This window comes from Lutra lutra, chromosome 5 (genome assembly GCF_902655055.1).
Source record: "Lutra lutra chromosome 5, mLutLut1.2, whole genome shotgun sequence".
In the NCBI taxonomy this organism is placed as follows: domain Eukaryota; kingdom Metazoa; phylum Chordata; class Mammalia; order Carnivora; family Mustelidae; genus Lutra; species Lutra lutra.
Window position 1 is genome coordinate 79,844,956 of NC_062282.1, and position 25,408 is coordinate 79,870,363.

Genomic DNA, 25,408 nt, shown 5'->3' on the forward strand with positions numbered 1-25,408 from the left:
TAAAAATGAATAAATAAAAATAAAAGGAAGGGGCAGATGATCCCTCAAGAATAATCAATAGTAATTACTACTTAAAGTTCATTACTTAACATTTGTAGTCTTCATTTAGTTACAGTTTCAGGAACAGTATCTTAATTGTATACCTCAGCCTCTCTTCTTTAAGTGCCATTTTTCATTTAGGCATTAGTGAAAGAATAGAACTGTGAAATGCAGGGCATTTGCTCAGTAGGTAGAGCATGGGACTCTTGATCTTTGGGTCATGAGTTTGAGCCCCCATGTTGGATGGTGAGATTGCTTTTATTTTTTATTTTTTTTAAGTAGGTGCCAAACCCAGCATGAAGCTCAAGGCAGGACTAGAACTCACAATCTTGAGGACAAGACCAGAGCTGAAGTCGAGTCAGATGCTTAACCAACTGAGCCACCCAGGAACCCTAGAGAATGACCTTTAAAAAAGAAAAAAAGAAGAGGGGCGCCTGGGTGGCTCAGTGGGTTAAGCCTCTGCCTTTGGCTCAGGTCATGTTCTCAGGGTCCTGGGATAACCCCCCCCCATTGGGCTCTCTGCTCAGCGGGGAACCTGCTTCCCCCCCACTCCACCTCCTTGTGATCTCTCTGTCAAATAAATGAATAAAATCTTTTAAAAAAAGAAGAAGAAGAAGAACAGAAATGAAAGGCAATTGTGTAAAAGCATAGTGAAGTATTCTATGAAGCTGTTATTGATTCTAGATTTTTTTAAAATTTACTCTTTTTTACACTTGGCTTTAAGTTTTATTTTTTTCCTTGAAAGGGTATTTTCCATTACAATTTAACAGTGGCAGGGGCGCCTAGGTGGCTCAGTGGGTTAAGCCTCTGCCTTCGGCTGGGGTTGTGGTCTCCAGGCCCTGAGATTGAGCCCCACATCAGGCTCTCTGCTCAGCAGGGAGCCTGCTTCCTCCTCTCTTCCTGCCTCTCTGCCTACTTGTGATCTCTCTCTCTGTCAAATAAATAAGTAAAATCTTAAGAAGATATATAATTAAACAGTCGCAACTTATAAATACTGGAGAAAATATTAACTTTTAGATATAATTTTAATGGGGATAGCTGCTCAATTGGATTGACGTATTTCAAGTATTTTGTTGTTGCAGTTTCTGAGATGCATCAGCAGTCACTATGTATGATTCCTTTGTGCATTTCTGTGATTATCAAAAATATTGCCCATTTTATTTCATTCATCTTCAAGTAGACTGAAGGAGTAATTTTAATAATTTCTAAATTTTCTATTATACCATTACTATGAGATCCTTCTCGATTTCTAAGGAAAACATAACTTTCAAAAACTTTCCTTTTTCATCATGAGAGTCACTTATAAAGTTTAGGTAACTTGGATTCTGAATTGATATGATTTATCCTACTTGTTAAGTAGGCCTCATCCCTGTTCCTAAAAATTACTCTTGGTTAGCTCTGAGATAGCTCTGGGATGATCTGATATGGGGGAAATATTTTGTGTGGGAGGGATATGCAACACTTTTGTTCCTTGTGCCTTCCTTAAATTCTGTGAATTAACTAAGAATTCATGAATGTCTAGGGCCACACAAATTAGTGCTCTTTAGATAGCAGGGAATTGTAGCAGTAGATTGTGTTAGATAGCAGGGAATTGTAGCAGTAGATTGTGGACAATGCCTCAATTCATTCAAAAGGAGCATTTTAGTTTCTAAATGCTTTTGTCTTTGTGGGAAACTGTGTGGTGATACATAGAAAAACAGATCATCATGTGATGCAGTTAGCTGGCATGGGGAAAGGAGAGAGGAAATAATATTGAGAAAGATTCTGGGGAGATTATTTAAAATACTGAAGCTTTAAAATAAAATTTGGAAATATCGATTGACTTGAAACTGTGTCAAGCATATTTGGATGCTGGCATTAGGAATACATTCCAGAATCAGAGTGAAACATACTTTAAATGTCTAAGAGAGCAGTAGATAATTTTTATCCTAATGTCACACTGAAAATGTATTTTTGTTTGAATGGGCACTGGGTTTCTTTTAGAAAATAGTATTTCTGGTTAAGTAACTTATTGTACAACAATATAATAGAAGAAATAAATGGAAAAGCTCTTTATCTACTGATACGAAATAATTTCACGATATAATGAGTGAAAAAAGCAAGATGCAAAACATATTATAATGTATATTTACATATTGAAGGGAGAATAACATATGTAAAAATCTGCACTGTGCAAAACATTTCTGGAATGGTACACACAAATAAACGTAACACTTATTTCTCCTGGGAGAAATGTATTGTTGAAAGCAGAGAGGAGGACAGTATGTTGTAAGTACCTTTTAAGTTTGGAGCTATGTGAATATATACCATTTTAAAAACAAATAGTCTCTGTAAATTCAGAAAAGAAATATATTTGCAAAACGTTTACAAGCAATTGGTACGGTTCCACAGAAAACCTCTGGGTGTCGCTGTAGGTCAAAAAAGTGAGAGAAGAAGCTCTTGGGAGCCTCTTAGAGGGTAACTTCCTGCTCTAACCAGCCACTTAGAGGAGACCAGTAAAGATTTAGATACAGAAAACAAAAGCAGGAAGAGAGACCCTATTTGGGCTTTGCCATCCAAGGAGGACTTATTTCTCCTCCCGACCAAAAAGCAGAGCCACCGTGGAGAGAGACAGGATGAGGCAGAGCACAGAGAGGAGCAGCCCAGCGCTGTGGCGGCAGGTATTGTTGGCTTTCCTACTGTCTTTGTTCCGCGGGGCTCTCCCGAATCAAATCCGGTATTCAATTCCGGAAGAGCTGGCCCAAAACTCAGTGGTAGGAAACCTCGCCAAGGATCTGGGGCTCAGTGTCCAGGACTTGCCAGCCCGGAAGCTGCGGGTTAGCGCGGAGAAAGAATATTTTACTGTAAACCCTAAGAGTGGGGACTTACTTGTGAGTAACAGAATAGACCGAGAGCAGATATGCGGAAAGAAGCCTCTGTGTATTCTGGATTTCGATACTGTCGCTGAGAACCCACTAAATATTTTCCATGTAGCAGTAATAGTGCAGGATATAAATGACAACACCCCGCTATTCAAACAGAATAAGATTGAATTAAAAATTGTAGAATCCACCAAGCCAGGTAAAACGTTTCCACTGGACCCGGCCCTGGATTCAGATGTTGGTCCAAATTCACTGCAAAGATACCATCTTAATGACAACGAGCACTTTGATCTCACAGAGAAACAGACTGCAGATGGACGTAAATATCCTGAGTTGGTTCTGAAACATTCTTTAGACAGAGAAGAACAGAATTTCCATCAATTGGTTCTAACAGCTGTGGACGGTGGGGACCCACCCCAAAGCGGCACCTCTCAGATCCAAATCCAAGTGACTGATGCTAACGATAACCCCCCAGTGTTCATCCAGGACATATACAAGGTCAGCTTGCAGGAAGGTGTGCCCCGAGGCTTTTCCGTGCTTCAAGTAACAGCTACTGACCAGGACGAGGGTGTCAACGCAGAGATCACCTACTCCTTTCATAATGTGGACGAACTAGTGGAACAGTTCTTTAACTTAGATAAAATAACAGGAGAAATCACGACAAAGGATGATTTTGATTTTGAAATTGCTAATAGTTACACTTTCAGTGTAGAAGCAAAAGATCCTGGAGATCTAGCGGCACACTGCAGTATCCAAGTTGAAATTGTCGATGAGAATGATTGTGCACCTGAAGTGATTATCACTTCAGTGTTTACTCCCCTGCCAGAAGATTCACCACCAGGAACAGTGATTGCCTTAATAAAAACAAGGGATAGAGACTCTGGAGAAAATGGAGAAGTTTACTGCCAAATCTTGGGAAAGGCCGACTTTATGCTGAAATCTTACTCGAAGAACTATTACAAGCTAGTGACACATGGGCCTCTGGACCGGGAGGAGATTCCAGACTACAACATCATTGTATTGGCCACCGACAGGGGAAAGCCGCCCCTCTCCTCCAGGACTAACATCACTCTGCACATCGCAGATGTCAACGACAACGAGCCAGTTTTCCAACAGCCTTTCTATTTGGTTCACATTGCAGAGAACAACCCTCCTGGAGCCTCCATCGCTCAAGTCAGCGCCTCCGACCCCGACCTGGGGCCCAACGGTCGCGTCTCCTACTCCATCGTGGCCAGCGACCTGGAGCCACGGGCGCTGGCGTCCTACGTGTCCGTGAGCGCGCAGAGCGGGGTGGTGTTCGCGCAGCGCGCCTTCGACCACGAGCAGCTGCGCGCCTTCGAGCTGACCCTGCAGGCGCGCGACCAGGGCTCGCCCGCGCTCAGCGCCAACGTGAGCCTGCGCGTGTTGGTGGGCGACCGCAACGACAACGCGCCGCGGGTGCTGTACCCGGCGCTGGGGCCCGACGGCTCGGCGCTGTTCGACACGGTGCCGCGCGCCGCGCAGCCCGGCTACCTGGTCACCAAGGTGGTGGCGGTGGACGCCGACTCGGGACACAATGCCTGGCTGTCGTACCACGTGCTGCAGGCCAGCGAGCCGGGACTCTTCAGCCTGGGGCTGCGCACGGGCGAGGTGCGCACGGCGCGTGCTTTGGGCGACCGGGACGCGGCCCGCCAGCGCCTGCTGGTCGCTGTGCGGGATGGGGGACAGCCGCCGCTCTCGGCCACGGCCACGCTGCTCCTGGTTTTCGCCGACAGCTTGCAGGAGGTGCTGCCGGATGTCAGCGACCGCCCTGAGCCCTCTGACCCTCAGGGGGAGCTGCAGTTTTACCTGGTGGTGGCTTTGGCCTTGATTTCGGTGTTGTTCCTCCTCGCGGTGATTCTGGCGGTTGCCCTGAGCCTGCGCCGCTCCTCCAGCCCTGCCTCCTGGGGCTGCTTTCAGCCTGGTCTGTGTGTCAAGTCAGGACCTGTGGTTCCTCCCACCTACAGTGAAGGGACTTTGCCTTATTCCTACAATCTGTGCGTTGCCTCACAATCAGCTAAGACAGAGTTTAATTTTCTTACTGTCACCCCAGAAGTGACTCCCTCTCAGGATCTCCTCTGTGAAGATGTCTCTTGGGTACCAAACACAAATCATGAAGGCGCTGGGGTCCCGTTTGCATCAGATGTTATTTTGAAGGTGAGCTTTAATTTACTTGACTTATTTTCACTTTAGGTGTCAGTGTTTGTTAACAAATCACTGAACTGGGGTTTAAGTCTCAACTTCATATTTTGTCTTGTGGATTCAATTTAAGCAGTCTTCTGCCTTAATTATCTTAGTTGTATCTAATCAAATCCCTAACATATGTTTTTGTCTGATACAGGAGATTAATCTGTCCATAACTACAGGCCTGTATTACATGAAATACTTATCTTTCTTCCTCATCTTTATATTCCTTTCCCCTGAAATGTCATTACTGTAGGAATTAAGCTATTCCTTTCACCTTCAGGGTCTTTATTACTCCAGTTTTAGTTTTACTTCCTCTTAGAATTATAGCACTTCATAGTAAAGAGATCTGTGTGGCTAGTTTGGGAAAACTGGGAACCAAAAAAAGAAAAAAAATTTACTCAATGTCATGGCTTGCCATCATCAGGGCATGGGTAGAAATGAATTGTAGACCAGCATTCTAAGTGTCTTTTCAAGCTAAGTGTCTTGATATCTCAGATCTGTTTTTAAAGGAAGGGCAACTTTTGAGGTCTGCAGTGTCTGTTTTATGAGTGTATTTATTAAATGGGAGAAATCTTTTTCATTCATAGTAACAGATTGCTTTTATGAAAAATTGTACATTGAAAAATTTTTGCAAACTGTACTCACATTGTTTACTTAAAACCTTTTTTGAATTTTCTAATTATAGATATGTCTTCATTTTCTTTCTTTTCCAATGAAGATGTCATTGGGTAAAAATTGTTTTTCTCATTTAATTGACTCTCTGTAATGTTCTCTTTTCCCAATCATGAGACATTTTTCCCCCTGCTACCATTTGAAGGTGATAACATTAAATATCTCTCTCAATATAGGAAGGCCACTCAGTGCCTTCTCGCTAAGTATCTGGACATGTTTTTCTGCATAGGTGATGAACTAAAGTCCTTTCCTTCAGTCACTATACTGATTTCCCTAAGAGTCTGTCACTGTAAAATGCCTAACTCCAATTTAGACATGGTAACCGAAAAATGTAGATAATGTGTAGTTAACCCAGCTCAAATTCTTAGTCTGATAGAGTGTAGCTGCCAAATGCTTGGTGTGGAAATCTGGGAACTTTCTCACAGTCCTCACAAGTAACAAAATGCCCCTTTATTTTTTCTTTTATGACATCTAATACAATTTGCTTGAATCAGTAGGCATTTTTGCAAAACTGCAATGGGAGCTAGGTTTGTTTTCTTGACATTCTTCTGCACAGTGGACACATTTTAATAAATAAATCCTAATAAAAAGATGACATTTTAAAACCTACAAAATTAAGAATTCCAATATCCAGATTTAACGGACTTAATATAGGTAAGAGGTAAGTAAAGGACATGGGCTCAGTGGCACTTAATTAAAACTTTCCTAAGGGGGAAAAAATCTAATAATTATGTTGATCTCAAGGTTTGTTGAAGACGTGATATTTCAGAATTAAATATAAACAATGTCACTTGGTAATGGGTTAAAGATACAGCAAAATTATTAGAAATAAAAAATAAACATTTATGAAATAGAACAGAATTGGTGTAGTAACTGGTTAGGACTCTGGGCGTCGCTGTTCACCAAAGTGGAAAAGCTGGTTGCGTTACGACCTGACTCCCTGCTCCTTCCTCACCAGAGACCGGAGAAGTTTTAGGAAATAGGCTTGCATTTCTGTCGAGTAACATGTTCCCTTTGGCTTGAAAGAAGTAAGGAAACAGCAGGCTGGAATTAGAACTAAGAAAACTGGTCGGAGAGAAAGCAATGGCGGATCCACTGAGGGTTTGGGGCTGCATAGAGCCGATCTTGCTCTTTCTGCTCCTGGAGACGCTATGGGGAGCCAGAGCTGAGCAGATACGCTACTCCGTGCAGGAGGAGCTGGACAAAGGCTCATTCGTAGGAAACATCGCCAAGGACCTGGGACTGGTGCCCCGGGAGCTGGCGGAGCGCAGAGTCCGCATCGTCTCCAGAGGTAGGACGCAGCTTTTTGCTCTGAACCCGCGAAGCGGCAGCTTGGTTACCGCAGACAGGATAGACCGAGAGGAACTCTGCGCTCAGCGCACGCCGTGTCTGGTGAGTTTTAATATCTTGGTTGAGAATAACCTGAAGATGTACGGAGTAGAAATAGAAATAATAGATATTAATGATAACTTTCCACGTTTCCGGGATGAGGAAATAAAAGTAAAAGTTAATGAAAATGCGGCTCCTGGAACGCGATTAGTGCTTCCCTTCGCTCGAGATGCTGATGTGAGTGTGAACTCCCTCCAGAGTTACCAGCTCAGCCGCAATATGCATTTCTCTCTGGAGGAGAAAAGTGGAGCTGATGGACAAAAATATCCGGAGCTTGTACTGGAACAGCCCTTAGACCGTGAGAAAGTAGCTGTCCACGACCTCCTCCTCACAGCTTTAGATGGCGGAGACCCCATACTCTCTAGTACTATGCACATACATGTGATGGTCCTTGACGCAAACGATAACGCGCCCTTGTTCACCCGATCTGAGTACACAGTGAGTGTACCAGAGAACATACCGGTAGGCACTCAGCTGCTTAGGCTAACCGCCACGGATCCAGATGAGGGAATAAATGGGGAATTAACGTACTCTTTTCGCAATGAGGAAGACAAAATTTCAGAGACTTTCAAACTTGACTCAAACCTGGGTGAAATCTCAACTCTGCAATCACTGGATCATGAAGAATCCAGGTTCTACCTCATGGAAGTGGTAGCTCAGGATGGGGGGGCTCTTCTGGCGAGCGCTAAGGTGCTGATCACAGTACAGGACGTGAATGACAATGCCCCAGAAGTGATCCTCACCTCTCTTGCTGGTTCCATCTCTGAAGACTGTCCTCCTGGAACCGTAATTGCACTGTTTAGTGTACACGATGCTGATTCTGGAGAGAATGGCGAGATTCTATGTTCTATCCCCAGGAATTTGCCTTTTAAATTGGAAAAGTCAGTTGATAATTACTATCACTTATTGACAACAAAAGCCTTGGACAGAGAAAAGATCTCAGATTATAACATCACAGTCACTGTCATTGACCTTGGAAACCCACCCTTGTCTACAGAAACCCAGATCTCCCTGACTGTGGCAGACATCAATGACAACCCTCCCATCTTCCCTCACACCTCATACTCCACCTATATCCTGGAAAACAATCCCAGAGGCATCTCAATCTTATCTGTGACTGCGTATGACCCTGATAGTGGCAACAATGCCAAGGTCACTTACTCTCTGACTGAGGACACCTTTCAAGGAATGCCTGTATCCTCCTATGTCTCCATTAATTCCAACACAGGCATCCTGTATGCTCTTGGCTCCTTTGACTATGAGCAGATTAAAGACCTGCAGCTGCGGGTAATGGCCAGTGACAGTGGAGACCCTCCACTTAGTAGCAACATGTCACTGAGATTGCTCATCCTGGATCAGAATGACAATGCCCCCGAAATCTTGTACCCCACTCTCCCCACGGATGGCTCCACAGGCGTGGAGCTGGCGCCCCGATCTGCAGAGCCCGGCTACCTGGTCACCAAGGTGGTGGCGGTGGACAGAGACTCTGGCCAGAACGCCTGGCTGTCCTACCGCCTGCTCAAGGCCAGCGAGCCAGGGCTCTTCGCGGTGGGGCTGCACACGGGCGAGGTGCGCACAGCGCGGGCCCTGCTGGACAGAGACGCGCTCAAGCAGAGCCTGGTGGTGGCGGTGCAGGATCACGGGCAGCCCCCTCTGTCGGCCACCGTCACGCTCACCGTGGCCGTGGCCGACAGCATCCCGGACGTCCTGGCGGACCTGGGCAGCATCGGGACCCCCGCCGACCCAGACGATGCGGACCTCACGCTCTATCTGGTGGTGGCGGTGGCGGCAGTCTCCTGCGTCTTCCTCGCCTTCGTCATCGTGCTGCTGGCGCTCAGGCTGAGGCGCTGGCACGCGTCGCGTGTGCTCCAGGCTTCAGGAGGCGGGCTGGTGGGCGTGCCGGCCTCGCACTTCGTGGGCGTGGACGGGGTGCGGGCTTTCCTGCAGACCTATTCGCACGAGGTCTCCCTCACCGCGGACTCGCGCAAGAGTCACCTGATCTTCCCCCAGCCCAACTATGCTGACACGCTCATCAGCCAGGAGAGCTGTGGGAAAAGCGAGCCTCTTCTGGTAACTCAGGATTTACTTGAAACAAAAGGAGATCCTAGTCTTCAACAGGTGAGTCAATCTTGCCACACAAAACACAGGCAGAGAGCTATATAAACGTCTCCAGTTGTATAAGGTAATAGACATATTAGGTAATATGTGAAGTAAAGACACTCCTTTTTTAGTATTTTATTACTTTAAAGGGGAGGGGCATGGGGCGCCTGGGTGTTTCAGTTGGTTGAGTCTGCCTTTGGCTCAGGTCATGATCCCAGGGTCTGGGAGGGAGCCCCGCCTCAGGCTCTCGACTTCAATGGGAGCCTGCTGCTCCCTCTGCTTGTGCATGCTCTCTTTCATCTATAAAAATGAATAAATAAAAATAAAAGGAAGGGGCAGATGATCCCTCAAGAATAATCAATAGTAATTACTACTTAAAGTTCATTACTTAACATTTGTAGTCTTCATTTAGTTACAGTTTCAGGAACAGTATCTTAATTGTATACCTCAGCCTCTCTTCTTTAAGTGCCATTTTTCATTTAGGCATTAGTGAAAGAATAGAACTGTGAAATGCAGGGCATTTGCTCAGTAGGTAGAGCATGGGACTCTTGATCTTTGGGTCATGAGTTTGAGCCCCCATGTTGGATGGTGAGATTGCTTTTATTTTTTATTTTTTTTAAGTAGGTGCCAAACCCAGCATGAAGCTCAAGGCAGGACTAGAACTCACAATCTTGAGGACAAGACCAGAGCTGAAGTCGAGTCAGATGCTTAACCAACTGAGCCACCCAGGAACCCTAGAGAATGACCTTTAAAAAAGAAAAAAAGAAGAGGGGCGCCTGGGTGGCTCAGTGGGTTAAGCCTCTGCCTTTGGCTCAGGTCATGTTCTCAGGGTCCTGGGATAACCCCCCCCCATTGGGCTCTCTGCTCAGCGGGGAACCTGCTTCCCCCCCACTCCACCTCCTTGTGATCTCTCTGTCAAATAAATGAATAAAATCTTTTAAAAAAAGAAGAAGAAGAAGAACAGAAATGAAAGGCAATTGTGTAAAAGCATAGTGAAGTATTCTATGAAGCTGTTATTGATTCTAGATTTTTTTAAAATTTACTCTTTTTTACACTTGGCTTTAAGTTTTATTTTTTTCCTTGAAAGGGTATTTTCCATTACAATTTAACAGTGGCAGGGGCGCCTAGGTGGCTCAGTGGGTTAAGCCTCTGCCTTCGGCTGGGGTTGTGGTCTCCAGGCCCTGAGATTGAGCCCCACATCAGGCTCTCTGCTCAGCAGGGAGCCTGCTTCCTCCTCTCTTCCTGCCTCTCTGCCTACTTGTGATCTCTCTCTCTGTCAAATAAATAAGTAAAATCTTAAGAAGATATATAATTAAACAGTCGCAACTTATAAATACTGGAGAAAATATTAACTTTTAGATATAATTTTAATGGGGATAGCTGCTCAATTGGATTGACGTATTTCAAGTATTTTGTTGTTGCAGTTTCTGAGATGCATCAGCAGTCACTATGTATGATTCCTTTGTGCATTTCTGTGATTATCAAAAATATTGCCCATTTTATTTCATTCATCTTCAAGTAGACTGAAGGAGTAATTTTAATAATTTCTAAATTTTCTATTATACCATTACTATGAGATCCTTCTCGATTTCTAAGGAAAACATAACTTTCAAAAACTTTCCTTTTTCATCATGAGAGTCACTTATAAAGTTTAGGTAACTTGGATTCTGAATTGATATGATTTATCCTACTTGTTAAGTAGGCCTCATCCCTGTTCCTAAAAATTACTCTTGGTTAGCTCTGAGATAGCTCTGGGATGATCTGATATGGGGGAAATATTTTGTGTGGGAGGGATATGCAACACTTTTGTTCCTTGTGCCTTCCTTAAATTCTGTGAATTAACTAAGAATTCATGAATGTCTAGGGCCACACAAATTAGTGCTCTTTAGATAGCAGGGAATTGTAGCAGTAGATTGTGTTAGATAGCAGGGAATTGTAGCAGTAGATTGTGGACAATGCCTCAATTCATTCAAAAGGAGCATTTTAGTTTCTAAATGCTTTTGTCTTTGTGGGAAACTGTGTGGTGATACATAGAAAAACAGATCATCATGTGATGCAGTTAGCTGGCATGGGGAAAGGAGAGAGGAAATAATATTGAGAAAGATTCTGGGGAGATTATTTAAAATACTGAAGCTTTAAAATAAAATTTGGAAATATCGATTGACTTGAAACTGTGTCAAGCATATTTGGATGCTGGCATTAGGAATACATTCCAGAATCAGAGTGAAACATACTTTAAATGTCTAAGAGAGCAGTAGATAATTTTTATCCTAATGTCACACTGAAAATGTATTTTTGTTTGAATGGGCACTGGGTTTCTTTTAGAAAATAGTATTTCTGGTTAAGTAACTTATTGTACAACAATATAATAGAAGAAATAAATGGAAAAGCTCTTTATCTACTGATACGAAATAATTTCACGATATAATGAGTGAAAAAAGCAAGATGCAAAACATATTATAATGTATATTTACATATTGAAGGGAGAATAACATATGTAAAAATCTGCACTGTGCAAAACATTTCTGGAATGGTACACACAAATAAACGTAACACTTATTTCTCCTGGGAGAAATGTATTGTTGAAAGCAGAGAGGAGGACAGTATGTTGTAAGTACCTTTTAAGTTTGGAGCTATGTGAATATATACCATTTTAAAAACAAATAGTCTCTGTAAATTCAGAAAAGAAATATATTTGCAAAACGTTTACAAGCAATTGGTACGGTTCCACAGAAAACCTCTGGGTGTCGCTGTAGGTCAAAAAAGTGAGAGAAGAAGCTCTTGGGAGCCTCTTAGAGGGTAACTTCCTGCTCTAACCAGCCACTTAGAGGAGACCAGTAAAGATTTAGATACAGAAAACAAAAGCAGGAAGAGAGACCCTATTTGGGCTTTGCCATCCAAGGAGGACTTATTTCTCCTCCCGACCAAAAAGCAGAGCCACCGTGGAGAGAGACAGGATGAGGCAGAGCACAGAGAGGAGCAGCCCAGCGCTGTGGCGGCAGGTATTGTTGGCTTTCCTACTGTCTTTGTTCCGCGGGGCTCTCCCGAATCAAATCCGGTATTCAATTCCGGAAGAGCTGGCCCAAAACTCAGTGGTAGGAAACCTCGCCAAGGATCTGGGGCTCAGTGTCCAGGACTTGCCAGCCCGGAAGCTGCGGGTTAGCGCGGAGAAAGAATATTTTACTGTAAACCCTAAGAGTGGGGACTTACTTGTGAGTAACAGAATAGACCGAGAGCAGATATGCGGAAAGAAGCCTCTGTGTATTCTGGATTTCGATACTGTCGCTGAGAACCCACTAAATATTTTCCATGTAGCAGTAATAGTGCAGGATATAAATGACAACACCCCGCTATTCAAACAGAATAAGATTGAATTAAAAATTGTAGAATCCACCAAGCCAGGTAAAACGTTTCCACTGGACCCGGCCCTGGATTCAGATGTTGGTCCAAATTCACTGCAAAGATACCATCTTAATGACAACGAGCACTTTGATCTCACAGAGAAACAGACTGCAGATGGACGTAAATATCCTGAGTTGGTTCTGAAACATTCTTTAGACAGAGAAGAACAGAATTTCCATCAATTGGTTCTAACAGCTGTGGACGGTGGGGACCCACCCCAAAGCGGCACCTCTCAGATCCAAATCCAAGTGACTGATGCTAACGATAACCCCCCAGTGTTCATCCAGGACATATACAAGGTCAGCTTGCAGGAAGGTGTGCCCCGAGGCTTTTCCGTGCTTCAAGTAACAGCTACTGACCAGGACGAGGGTGTCAACGCAGAGATCACCTACTCCTTTCATAATGTGGACGAACTAGTGGAACAGTTCTTTAACTTAGATAAAATAACAGGAGAAATCACGACAAAGGATGATTTTGATTTTGAAATTGCTAATAGTTACACTTTCAGTGTAGAAGCAAAAGATCCTGGAGATCTAGCGGCACACTGCAGTATCCAAGTTGAAATTGTCGATGAGAATGATTGTGCACCTGAAGTGATTATCACTTCAGTGTTTACTCCCCTGCCAGAAGATTCACCACCAGGAACAGTGATTGCCTTAATTAAAACAAGGGATAGAGACTCTGGAGAAAATGGAGAAGTTTACTGCCAAATCTTGGGAAAGGCCGACTTTATGCTGAAATCTTACTCGAAGAACTATTACAAGCTAGTGACACATGGGCCTCTGGACCGGGAGGAGATTCCAGACTACAACATCATTGTATTGGCCACCGACAGGGGAAAGCCGCCCCTCTCCTCCAGGACTAACATCACTCTGCACATCGCAGATGTCAACGACAACGAGCCAGTTTTCCAACAGCCTTTCTATTTGGTTCACATTGCAGAGAACAACCCTCCTGGAGCCTCCATCGCTCAAGTCAGCGCCTCCGACCCCGACCTGGGGCCCAACGGTCGCGTCTCCTACTCCATCGTGGCCAGCGACCTGGAGCCACGGGCGCTGGCGTCCTACGTGTCCGTGAGCGCGCAGAGCGGGGTGGTGTTCGCGCAGCGCGCCTTCGACCACGAGCAGCTGCGCGCCTTCGAGCTGACCCTGCAGGCGCGCGACCAGGGCTCGCCCGCGCTCAGCGCCAACGTGAGCCTGCGCGTGTTGGTGGGCGACCGCAACGACAACGCGCCGCGGGTGCTGTACCCGGCGCTGGGGCCCGACGGCTCGGCGCTGTTCGACACGGTGCCGCGCGCCGCGCAGCCCGGCTACCTGGTCACCAAGGTGGTGGCGGTGGACGCCGACTCGGGACACAATGCCTGGCTGTCGTACCACGTGCTGCAGGCCAGCGAGCCGGGACTCTTCAGCCTGGGGCTGCGCACGGGCGAGGTGCGCACGGCGCGTGCTTTGGGCGACCGGGACGCGGCCCGCCAGCGCCTGCTGGTCGCTGTGCGGGATGGGGGACAGCCGCCGCTCTCGGCCACGGCCACGCTGCTCCTGGTTTTCGCCGACAGCTTGCAGGAGGTGCTGCCGGATGTCAGCGACCGCCCTGAGCCCTCTGACCCTCAGGGGGAGCTGCAGTTTTACCTGGTGGTGGCTTTGGCCTTGATTTCGGTGTTGTTCCTCCTCGCGGTGATTCTGGCGGTTGCCCTGAGCCTGCGCCGCTCCTCCAGCCCTGCCTCCTGGGGCTGCTTTCAGCCTGGTCTGTGTGTCAAGTCAGGACCTGTGGTTCCTCCCACCTACAGTGAAGGGACTTTGCCTTATTCCTACAATCTGTGCGTTGCCTCACAATCAGCTAAGACAGAGTTTAATTTTCTTACTGTCACCCCAGAAGTGACTCCCTCTCAGGATCTCCTCTGTGAAGATGTCTCTTGGGTACCAAACACAAATCATGAAGGCGCTGGGGTCCCGTTTGCATCAGATGTTATTTTGAAGGTGAGCTTTAATTTACTTGACTTATTTTCACTTTAGGTGTCAGTGTTTGTTAACAAATCACTGAACTGGGGTTTAAGTCTCAACTTCATATTTTGTCTTGTGGATTCAATTTAAGCAGTCTTCTGCCTTAATTATCTTAGTTGTATCTAATCAAATCCCTAACATATGTTTTTGTCTGATACAGGAGATTAATCTGTCCATAACTACAGGCCTGTATTACATGAAATACTTATCTTTCTTCCTCATCTTTATATTCCTTTCCCCTGAAATGTCATTACTGTAGGAATTAAGCTATTCCTTTCACCTTCAGGGTCTTTATTACTCCAGTTTTAGTTTTACTTCCTCTTAGAATTATAGCACTTCATAGTAAAGAGATCTGTGTGGCTAGTTTGGGAAAACTGGGAACCAAAAAAAGAAAAAAAATTTACTCAATGTCATGGCTTGCCATCATCAGGGCATGGGTAGAAATGAATTGTAGACCAGCATTCTAAGTGTCTTTTCAAGCTAAGTGTCTTGATATCTCAGATCTGTTTTTAAAGGAAGGGCAACTTTTGAGGTCTGCAGTGTCTGTTTTATGAGTGTATTTATTAAATGGGAGAAATCTTTTTCATTCATAGTAACAGATTGCTTTTATGAAAAATTGTACATTGAAAAATTTTTGCAAACTGTACTCACATTGTTTACTTAAAACCTTTTTTGAATTTTCTAATTATAGATATGTCTTCATTTTCTTTCTTTTCCAATGAAGATGTCATTGGGTAAAAATTGTTTTTCTCATTTAATTGACTCTCTGTAATGTTCTCTTTTCCCAATCATGAGACATTTTTCCCCCTGCTACCATTTGAAGGTGATAACATTAAATATCTCTCTCAATATAGGAAGGCCACTCAGTGCCTTCTCGCTAAGTATCTGGACATGTTTTTCTGCATAGGTGATGAACTAAAGTCCTTTCCTTCAGTCACTATACTGATTTCCCTAAGAGTCTGTCACTGTAAAATGCCTAACTCCAATTTAGACATGGTAACCGAAAAATGTAGATAATGTGTAGTTAACCCAGCTCAAATTCTTAGTCTGATAGAGTGTAGCTGCCAAATGCTTGGTGTGGAAATCTGGGAACTTTCTCACAGTCCTCACAAGTAACAAAATGCCCCTTTATTTTTTCTTTTATGACATCTAATACAATTTGCTTGAATCAGTAGGCATTTTTGCAAAACTGCAATGGGAGCTAGGTTTGTTTTCTTGACATTCTTCTGCACAGTGGACACATTTTAATAAATAAATCCTAATAAAAAGATGACATTTTAAAACCTACAAAATTAAGAATTCCAATATCCAGATTTAACGGACTTAATATAGGTAAGAGGTAAGTAAAGGACATGGGCTCAGTGGCACTTAATTAAAACTTTCCTAAGGGGGAAAAAATCTAATAATTATGTTGATCTCAAGGTTTGTTGAAGACGTGATATTTCAGAATTAAATATAAACAATGTCACTTGGTAATGGGTTAAAGATACAGCAAAATTATTAGAAATAAAAAATAAACATTTATGAAATAGAACAGAATTGGTGTAGTAACTGGTTAGGACTCTGGGCGTCGCTGTTCACCAAAGTGGAAAAGCTGGTTGCGTTACGACCTGACTCCCTGCTCCTTCCTCACCAGAGACCGGAGAAGTTTTAGGAAATAGGCTTGCATTTCTGTCGAGTAACATGTTCCCTTTGGCTTGAAAGAAGTAAGGAAACAGCAGGCTGGAATTAGAACTAAGAAAACTGGTCGGAGAGAAAGCAATGGCGGATCCACTGAGGGTTTGGGGCTGCATAGAGCCGATCTTGCTCTTTCTGCTCCTGGAGACGCTATGGGGAGCCAGAGCTGAGCAGATACGCTACTCCGTGCAGGAGGAGCTGGACAAAGGCTCATTCGTAGGAAACATCGCCAAGGACCTGGGACTGGTGCCCCGGGAGCTGGCGGAGCGCAGAGTCCGCATCGTCTCCAGAGGTAGGACGCAGCTTTTTGCTCTGAACCCGCGAAGCGGCAGCTTGGTTACCGCAGACAGGATAGACCGAGAGGAACTCTGCGCTCAGCGCACGCCGTGTCTGGTGAGTTTTAATATCTTGGTTGAGAATAACCTGAAGATGTACGGAGTAGAAATAGAAATAATAGATATTAATGATAACTTTCCACGTTTCCGGGATGAGGAAATAAAAGTAAAAGTTAATGAAAATGCGGCTCCTGGAACGCGATTAGTGCTTCCCTTCGCTCGAGATGCTGATGTGAGTGTGAACTCCCTCCAGAGTTACCAGCTCAGCCGCAATATGCATTTCTCTCTGGAGGAGAAAAGTGGAGCTGATGGACAAAAATATCCGGAGCTTGTACTGGAACAGCCCTTAGACCGTGAGAAAGTAGCTGTCCACGACCTCCTCCTCACAGCTTTAGATGGCGGAGACCCCATACTCTCTAGTACTATGCACATACATGTGATGGTCCTTGACGCAAACGATAACGCGCCCTTGTTCACCCGATCTGAGTACACAGTGAGTGTACCAGAGAACATACCGGTAGGCACTCAGCTGCTTAGGCTAACCGCCACGGATCCAGATGAGGGAATAAATGGGGAATTAACGTACTCTTTTCGCAATGAGGAAGACAAAATTTCAGAGACTTTCAAACTTGACTCAAACCTGGGTGAAATCTCAACTCTGCAATCACTGGATCATGAAGAATCCAGGTTCTACCTCATGGAAGTGGTAGCTCAGGATGGGGGGGCTCTTCTGGCGAGCGCTAAGGTGCTGATCACAGTACAGGACGTGAATGACAATGCCCCAGAAGTGATCCTCACCTCTCTTGCTGGTTCCATCTCTGAAGACTGTCCTCCTGGAACCGTAATTGCACTGTTTAGTGTACACGATGCTGATTCTGGAGAGAATGGCGAGATTCTATGTTCTATCCCCAGGAATTTGCCTTTTAAATTGGAAAAGTCAGTTGATAATTACTATCACTTATTGACAACAAAAGCCTTGGACAGAGAAAAGATCTCAGATTATAACATCACAGTCACTGTCATTGACCTTGGAAACCCACCCTTGTCTACAGAAACCCAGATCTCCCTGACTGTGGCAGACATCAATGACAACCCTCCCATCTTCCCTCACACCTCATACTCCACCTATATCCTGGAAAACAATCCCAGAGGCATCTCAATCTTATCTGTGACTGCGTATGACCCTGATAGTGGCAACAATGCCAAGGTCACTTACTCTCTGACTGAGGACACCTTTCAAGGAATGCCTGTATCCTCCTATGTCTCCATTAATTCCAACACAGGCATCCTGTATGCTCTTGGCTCCTTTGACTATGAGCAGATTAAAGACCTGCAGCTGCGGGTAATGGCCAGTGACAGTGGAGACCCTCCACTTAGTAGCAACATGTCACTGAGATTGCTCATCCTGGATCAGAATGACAATGCCCCCGAAATCTTGTACCCCACTCTCCCCACGGATGGCTCCACAGGCGTGGAGCTGGCGCCCCGATCTGCAGAGCCCGGCTACCTGGTCACCAAGGTGGTGGCGGTGGACAGAGACTCTGGCCAGAACGCCTGGCTGTCCTACCGCCTGCTCAAGGCCAGCGAGCCAGGGCTCTTCGCGGTGGGGCTGCACACGGGCGAGGTGCGCACAGCGCGGGCCCTGCTGGACAGAGACGCGCTCAAGCAGAGCCTGGTGGTGGCGGTGCAGGATCACGGGCAGCCCCCTCTGTCGGCCACCGTCACGCTCACCGTGGCCGTGGCCGACAGCATCCCGGACGTCCTGGCGGACCTGGGCAGCATCGGGACCCCCGCCGACCCAGACGATGCGGACCTCACGCTCTATCTGGTGGTGGCGGTGGCGGCAGTCTCCTGCGTCTTCCTCGCCTTCGTCATCGTGCTGCTGGCGCTCAGGCTGAGGCGCTGGCACGCGTCGCGTGTGCTCCAGGCTTCAGGAGGCGGGCTGGTGGGCGTGCCGGCCTCGCACTTCGTGGGCGTGGACGGGGTGCGGGCTTTCCTGCAGACCTATTCGCACGAGGTCTCCCTCACCGCGGACTCGCGCAAGAGTCACCTGATCTTCCCCCAGCCCAACTATGCTGACACGCTCATCAGCCAGGAGAGCTGTGGGAAAAGCGAGCCTCTTCTGGTATCTGAGAAGATAAATGTAAATGAAGAACTAGGAGTTGTTCAGGTGAGATTTCTTTTTCAGTATGGTTGCGTGTAGCTTTTTTCCATTTGTTTCCTTAATCATTTATCTGCCACATTCAAAATCGGTTAATTATGTAAATACTGAATCATTGTATGTTTCATTTAGATATCGACTTAATTGGATGATGCTGTCTCCATTTGTTTTCAAGTTATATTTTGTGTTTAATATCTTTTTTCAGTACGTGGATTTCAAGACAGTCTAGTTGATATCCATAGGCTTAAAAGAAAGTAATCATAATCACTTTAGTCAAAATTTTCTTACACTAGAACTGTTACTGTGTTAATAGAAGAGTTGTTTGTTAGTCCAAGTTGTTAGATATAATGTTCTTTTTTGGATATTTGTGTGAACACCAATAGTGAATATGTTTTGGAAAGGATAGTATACAACACTGATATTTTAGTATACCTGCTGTTTGCATAAGGAAATAATTTAGACTATTTTAATAAGTCAATGGAAGACTATAGAAAACTTCAACATGGTAAAAAATCAGAAAAACAGATTAAATTTATAATTTGTGGCATTCTCAAGTCTGGGAATTTGGGGTTAACCCGTGTAATTACTGTAATTACATGTATATTTGTTGAGATAAGAAATCAGTGAGAAGGAACCTTAAAACTGTACTTTATTTGGGGCACCTGGTGGCTCAGTCAGTTAAGTGTGGGACTTTTGATTTGCGCTCAAGTCATGGACCTTGGGGTCATGGGATCGAGTCCTGCGTGGGTCTCCTGGCTCAACAGGGAGTCTGCTTGAGATTTCTCTCTCTATCCTTCTGCTCCTCACACCCTCGCCCCCACAAGCTCTCTCTAAAAATAAATAAATCTTAAAAACTCCACTTTATTCTGTGATAGTTTAAAATCTCCAAAGAATTAGATTCTGCTATATTCATTAAATGCCCTACACCTGGCACTTCTGGTTAGAAATAACCTCTTCATTTTTCAAAATCAGTATCTACTTGAATGTTTGCATCTATGCATATGTCGGTACAATTCTGCTTTATTAGTAGAGTCTTAAGATTTGTACTTGGAAAATCAATTCAACATAAAAAATTGAAATTTTAAAATTCATTTCTCAGGGATAGTCTCTTCTTAAATAATTTTTCTTAATGAAATGCAGGTCTATGGGTCTCAGATTCTTGAGTGTTTGTTGTGTAATGGAAGAACTGCCCTCTTCATTTTCACATCTGATTTTACTGAAGATGATTTTCAGATGTTTCTCCTTAAGATTTTTTTTTAAGATTTTATTTATTTATTTGACAGAGAGAGATCACAAGTAGACAGAGAGGCAGGCAGAGAGAGAGAGAGAGAGAGAGAGAGAGAGAGAGAGAAGCAGGCTCCCTGCTGAGCAGAGAGCCCGATGCGGGACTCGATCCCAGGACCCTGAGATCATGACCTGAGCCGAAGGCAGCGGCTTAACCCACTGAGCCACCCAGGTGCCCTCTCCTTAAGATTTTTAATCTTTCAAATATTGTACTTTCAACAACCTCATCAGCTGCAAAGTGGACTAAATGGAAGAAATAGCAATAAAATACTATGGTGGGATGGTAGGCTACATTACCTGACCAAACAAGGGTTTGTTGTTAGATGTGGGAACCTATGAGCACCTGATTTTTGTTTTTTAAATAATTACTTCAAGGGAATCCAACATTTATATACTGAAGGAGATCCAGTTATATTTATATATGGATATATCTGATTGCAGTGTAAAATGTGCAGTTTCACTGAATAGTGAATGCATCCAAAGAGTAATGAGAATCTGTATGATGGAGACTGAGATCATTCCCTCCTACATGAAAACTCACTTTTTCATTATAATTTATAACAAATAGTTTTTTCATTACAGTTTAAAGAAAAGGTTATACATTTTGGATATGGTGTCCTATGTTAACTTTTTCATGCAATGGAAAATACCTCTTAAACCTCTATACACTTCAATAGACTTTAGGTAATAAAATGCTTGATATAACTCTCTGAGCATATATGCTATATATACTATATAATTGCATATTTGAATCTTTAGTTTCATATGTGCTCTGAAAAGATAACTCTCCTTCAAGTGTTCATAACATGCTGGAAAGACACTTCTTCAGTCATGTTTTGGAGCAAAGTCTTGAGTCTATGTTTTTTATGTTTGTATGAAGAAGATATATGGGTGAGTTTCTGTCTAGAATCCTGAATACAATGAGTAGTTTAAGATGTCTAATGCTATTCCACTATGAGTTCAACATTGCTACCTACCTGCTAAGTTATAGAATTACGATGTCTTGTATAGGTTTTAAAAATTTCTTTATGAAGATTCTAGTTTAGAAATTGAATTAAAACAGTAAGGCCCCAGGACACCCAGGTGGCTCAGTCGGTTAAGCATCTGCCTTCAGCTCTGATCATGATCCCAGTCCTGTATCTGGTTCCATGCTCAGTGGGGCGTCTGCTTCTCCTTCTCTCTGCTGCTCCCCCTGATTATGTGCTCTGTGTCTGTTTCTCTCTGACAAATCAAATCTTTAAAAAAAAAAAACACCCTGTAAGACACCTATCAGGAACATGAAAATTGACATGGAAAGAATGTCAGTACAAAGAGTTAGGATGATCTGATTGTGATCTGGGGACAATATAGATTCTTTCTTTAGAGTATATAATTATAAGGACTCATACTTCATTCCCAAATTTCAAATAGCTCACCATTGCTAAGTGACTTGAGAAGAAACAGTACAGTTAAAGACAATGGTAGTGTAGTGTGGAAAAAATAAAATCGGTGGATAGTTTTAAAATCATGGTCAGTTAAACAAAGACACTTGGAAACTAAGGAAAAAAGTTTCTTGCTTCTTTTTTTTTGAGAGTTTCTTGCTTCTTACTATACTTTTATTTTGTAAGGACAACCAATCTCTGCTTACCTGTCTAGTTTGGGGGTAATGTGGTAATGATAATATAGAAGGAAGTGAAACATAGGCTAAAACTAAAAGCTATGAGATTTGTAACGTTTGTAAGTTAGAAAAAAGAAACAAGTGGAATAATCTTACCATCAAGCTGATATTTCAAGAATTTTCATATTACACTTTCTGCCCTCACCACCACCAGTACTTTCATTTGTGTCATTTTCTGCATATCATTTCATTTGGTCTTCAGTTTTACTAAGGAACACAGGGAAGAAGTTATTATGACCATTTTATGAAAATGGAAACAAAAACCACGACGATGTCAGTAAACATCTTCAAGCAAGTTGCCTCTGCTCTTTGAAGAGTAAAACTCACTTGATTTAGATGGGTAAAGTTCAAATTCAAATAAAATGACCGCCAGATCGGAGATATAGTAAATATTTAAGATGTTAAAAATCCTTGTAAAATTGGAAGAATGAGTATCTGTATAAGGATACAGTAGAATTTTCTTTTAACCCACTCCTGATTGGGAGTTCATTAGTAACCACTACTGCAGTTCTGCAGCCGGGACGCGGGGTGCCGCTGTTGGCTAGTACTGAGCGTAGTATCAGCTTCTCCCGACGCAAAGCAATCGCCTCCCCACGGCAGAACCGCGGTAACTGGACACTCACTCTCTGGTTCTCTGCCGCCGAGATATCTGTCAGAGAGTCTGCCTGCCAAGACAAATCAAGGAGTTACTCCTGCTCAGAGAGTTCTTGGGATCATTTAGCGATCGTAGCTCTTCGGAATCAGAAAGGCAACGTCGCAGAAATTGTGATGGGAGACCGCTTGGGACAGAAGGGCCCGGCTGGGCGGAGACGAATGCCATTTCTCTTTTTGCTGTCTTTGTTCTGTCCGGTGCTCCCAGAGCAGGTCCGCTACACTATTCCCGAGGAGCTGGCCATGGGCTCACTGGTGGGGAACCTCGCCAAGGATCTGGGGATTGGCATACAAGATTTGCCTACCCGAAACCTGCGGATTAGTGCACAGAAGAAATTCTTTACAGTGAGTACTGAGAACGGGGACTTACTTGTGAGCAACCGTATAGACCGAGAGCAGATTTGTGGCAAGAAGTCAACGTGTGTTCTAGAATTCGAAATGGTCGCAGAAAAGCCTTTGAACTTCTTTCATATAAATGTGGTAATTCAGGATGTCAATGATAACCCACCGACCTTTAGCCAAAATATCACTGAACTGGAAATCAGTGAACTGGCCCTAACTGGAGCCACTTTCTCTCTGGAATCCGCTCAAGATTTAGATGTAGGTATCAATTCCCTGCAGCAGTACTACCTCAGCCCCAATCCGCACTTCTCTTTGATTCAGAAGGAGAACCCAGATGGCAGTAGGTACCCAGAACTGGTAGTAAAGACTCCCCTGGACAGGGAAGAGCAGTCCTGCCACCACCTGGTCCTCACCGCTGTGGATGGGGGGGACCCAGCAAGAAGCTGCACTACCCAGGTAAGGGTGGTTGTGGCAGATGCAAATGACAACCCACCAGTGTTCACCCAGGATGTGTATAGGGCCACTGTTCAAGAGAACCTGCCCATGGGCTCCTCTGTACTATGTGTGATGGCCACTGACTTGGATGAGGGGGTCAATGCTGAGATCACATATGCTTTCATCAACACTGGCAATGTAGTGAGACAGCTGTTCAAGCTGGACAGTAAAACAGGGGAACTCACCACTGGTGGAGAACTGGACTTTGAAGAGAGAGAGAGCTACACAATTGGGGTGGAAGCAAAGGATGGTGGACGACACACCGCACACTGTAAAATACAAATAGATATTTTGGATGAAAATGACAATGCTCCTGAGGTAACCTTGGATTCTGAATCTAAACATATTCAAGAAGATGCTGAGCTGGGGACTGTTCTTGCCCTGATCAAAACACGTGACCTGGATTCTGGATTTAATGGGGAAGTTTTCTGCCAACTAAAAGGAAAGTTCCCATTTAAGATAGTTCAAGATACACAAAATACATACATGTTGGTCACAGATGGAGCCCTAGATCGAGAACAGACTCCAGAATACAATATCACCATCACAGTCACAGACAGGGGAAACCCGCCTCTCTCCTCCAACAGAAGTGTCACCTTGAACATAATCGATGTCAACGACAACGCGCCAGTTTTCCAACAGCCTTTCTATTTGGTTCACATTGCAGAGAACAACCCTCCTGGAACCTCCATCGCCCAAGTCAGCGCCTTTGACCCGGATCTGGGGCCCAACGGTCGCGTCTCCTACTCCATCGTGGCCAGCGACCTGGAGCCACGGGCGCTGGCGTCCTACGTGTCCGTGAGCGCGCAGAGCGGGGTGGTGTTCGCGCAGCGCGCCTTCGACCACGAGCAGCTGCGCGCCTTCGAGCTGACCCTGCAGGCGCGCGACCAGGGCTCGCCCGCGCTCAGCGCCAACGTGAGCCTGCGCGTGTTGGTGGGCGACCGCAACGACAACGCGCCGCGGGTGCTGTACCCGGCGCTGGGGCCCGACGGTTCGGCGCTGTTCGACACGGTGCCGCGCGCCGCGCAGCCCGGCTACCTGGTCACCAAGGTGGTGGCGGTGGACGCCGACTCGGGACACAATGCCTGGCTGTCATACCACGTGCTGCAGGCCAGCGAGCCGGGACTCTTCAGCCTGGGGCTGCGCACGGGCGAGGTGCGCACGGCGCGTGCTTTGGGCGACCGGGACGCGGCCCGCCAGCGCCTGCTGGTCGCTGTGCGGGATGGGGGACAGCCGCCGCTCTCGGCCACGGCCACGCTGCTCCTGGTTTTCGCCGACAGCTTGCAGGAGGTGCTGCCGGATGTCAGCGACCGCCCTGAGCCCTCTGACCCTCAGGGGGAGCTGCAGTTTTACCTGGTGGTGGCTTTGGCCTTGATTTCGGTGTTGTTCCTCCTCGCGGTGATTCTGGCGGTTGCCCTGAGCCTGCGCCGCTCCTCCAGCCCTGCCGCCTGGAGCTGCTTTCAGACTAATGTCTGCTCCAAGACCGAATCTGGGGTTCTCCCCAACTTCAGTGAAGGGACTTTGCCTTATTCTTACAATTTATGTGCTGCCTCACATTCCTCAAAGACCGAGTTTAAATTTCTCAATATAAAGCCTGAAAATATTCCACCACAAGATCTTCTGTGTAATGAAGCCTCTTGGTTTGAAAGTACCAGTAATGCAGATCCCCAAATGACTTCTAATTCAGTCAGTTTGCAACAGGTGAGTTGCTTCAAAACCCTTTCTTTCCATAATTGTAACTAGAGGTCAATAATTATGATAGAAGTAAAACGTATACAGGTTAAGTATGCCCTGTTTTACTGTGTTTTATAGATCTTTCTGGGCATCACATGGGGGGATTGTTAGAATTTTTTGTTCATTTATCTGTGTTGCAGTCTTTCATGGGAAGTGGCCTTGTGATGGTCTTGAAATTTTTATTAAATACAAAGCCATATATCCTTAAACATTTTTGATACCTTAGTATCATACTGTCATTGGGAAACATATTATAAATATATAATTAAACACAAATGTAGGCAATTAAGTGGTTTACTCAGTCTCAATGCAGTTAATCCTAAACTGTTTTGTATATAATATATAAATTTTTGTCATTATAGTCAATATATTTTCACTTTCTTTTCATGTTTTTTTTTAACTTT

At 44.8% G+C, this 25,408-nt stretch overlaps 2 protein-coding genes across 7 annotated transcripts in view; both read left to right on the plus strand.

The window, feature by feature from the left end:
• Nucleotides 1-25,408, plus strand: part of LOC125100255 (protocadherin gamma-C4) — a 187,699-nt gene that overhangs the window by 20,777 nt on the left and 141,514 nt on the right. Inside the window, exons 1-2 of one of the 6 annotated variants that reach the window (XM_047730325.1) lie at nucleotides 10,306-14,644; nucleotides 16,305-16,460. The exons of 1 other annotated variant lie outside the window; for it this stretch is intronic. In XM_047730325.1, coding sequence (XP_047586281.1) covers nucleotides 12,224-14,644; nucleotides 16,305-16,322 — 2,439 coding nt within the window. In that variant the 5' untranslated portion in view covers nucleotides 10,306-12,223 and the 3' untranslated portion in view covers nucleotides 16,323-16,460. 4 more of the 6 variants (XM_047730307.1, XM_047730310.1, XM_047730312.1 and 1 more) reach the window with 4 other exon arrangements.
• Nucleotides 743-5,950, plus strand: LOC125100257 (protocadherin gamma-B2-like). The gene has a single exon (XM_047730334.1). It carries the CDS (start codon nucleotides 2,655-2,657, stop codon nucleotides 5,109-5,111), a length of 2,457 nt encoding a protein of 818 aa, XP_047586290.1. The 5' UTR covers nucleotides 743-2,654; the 3' UTR covers nucleotides 5,112-5,950.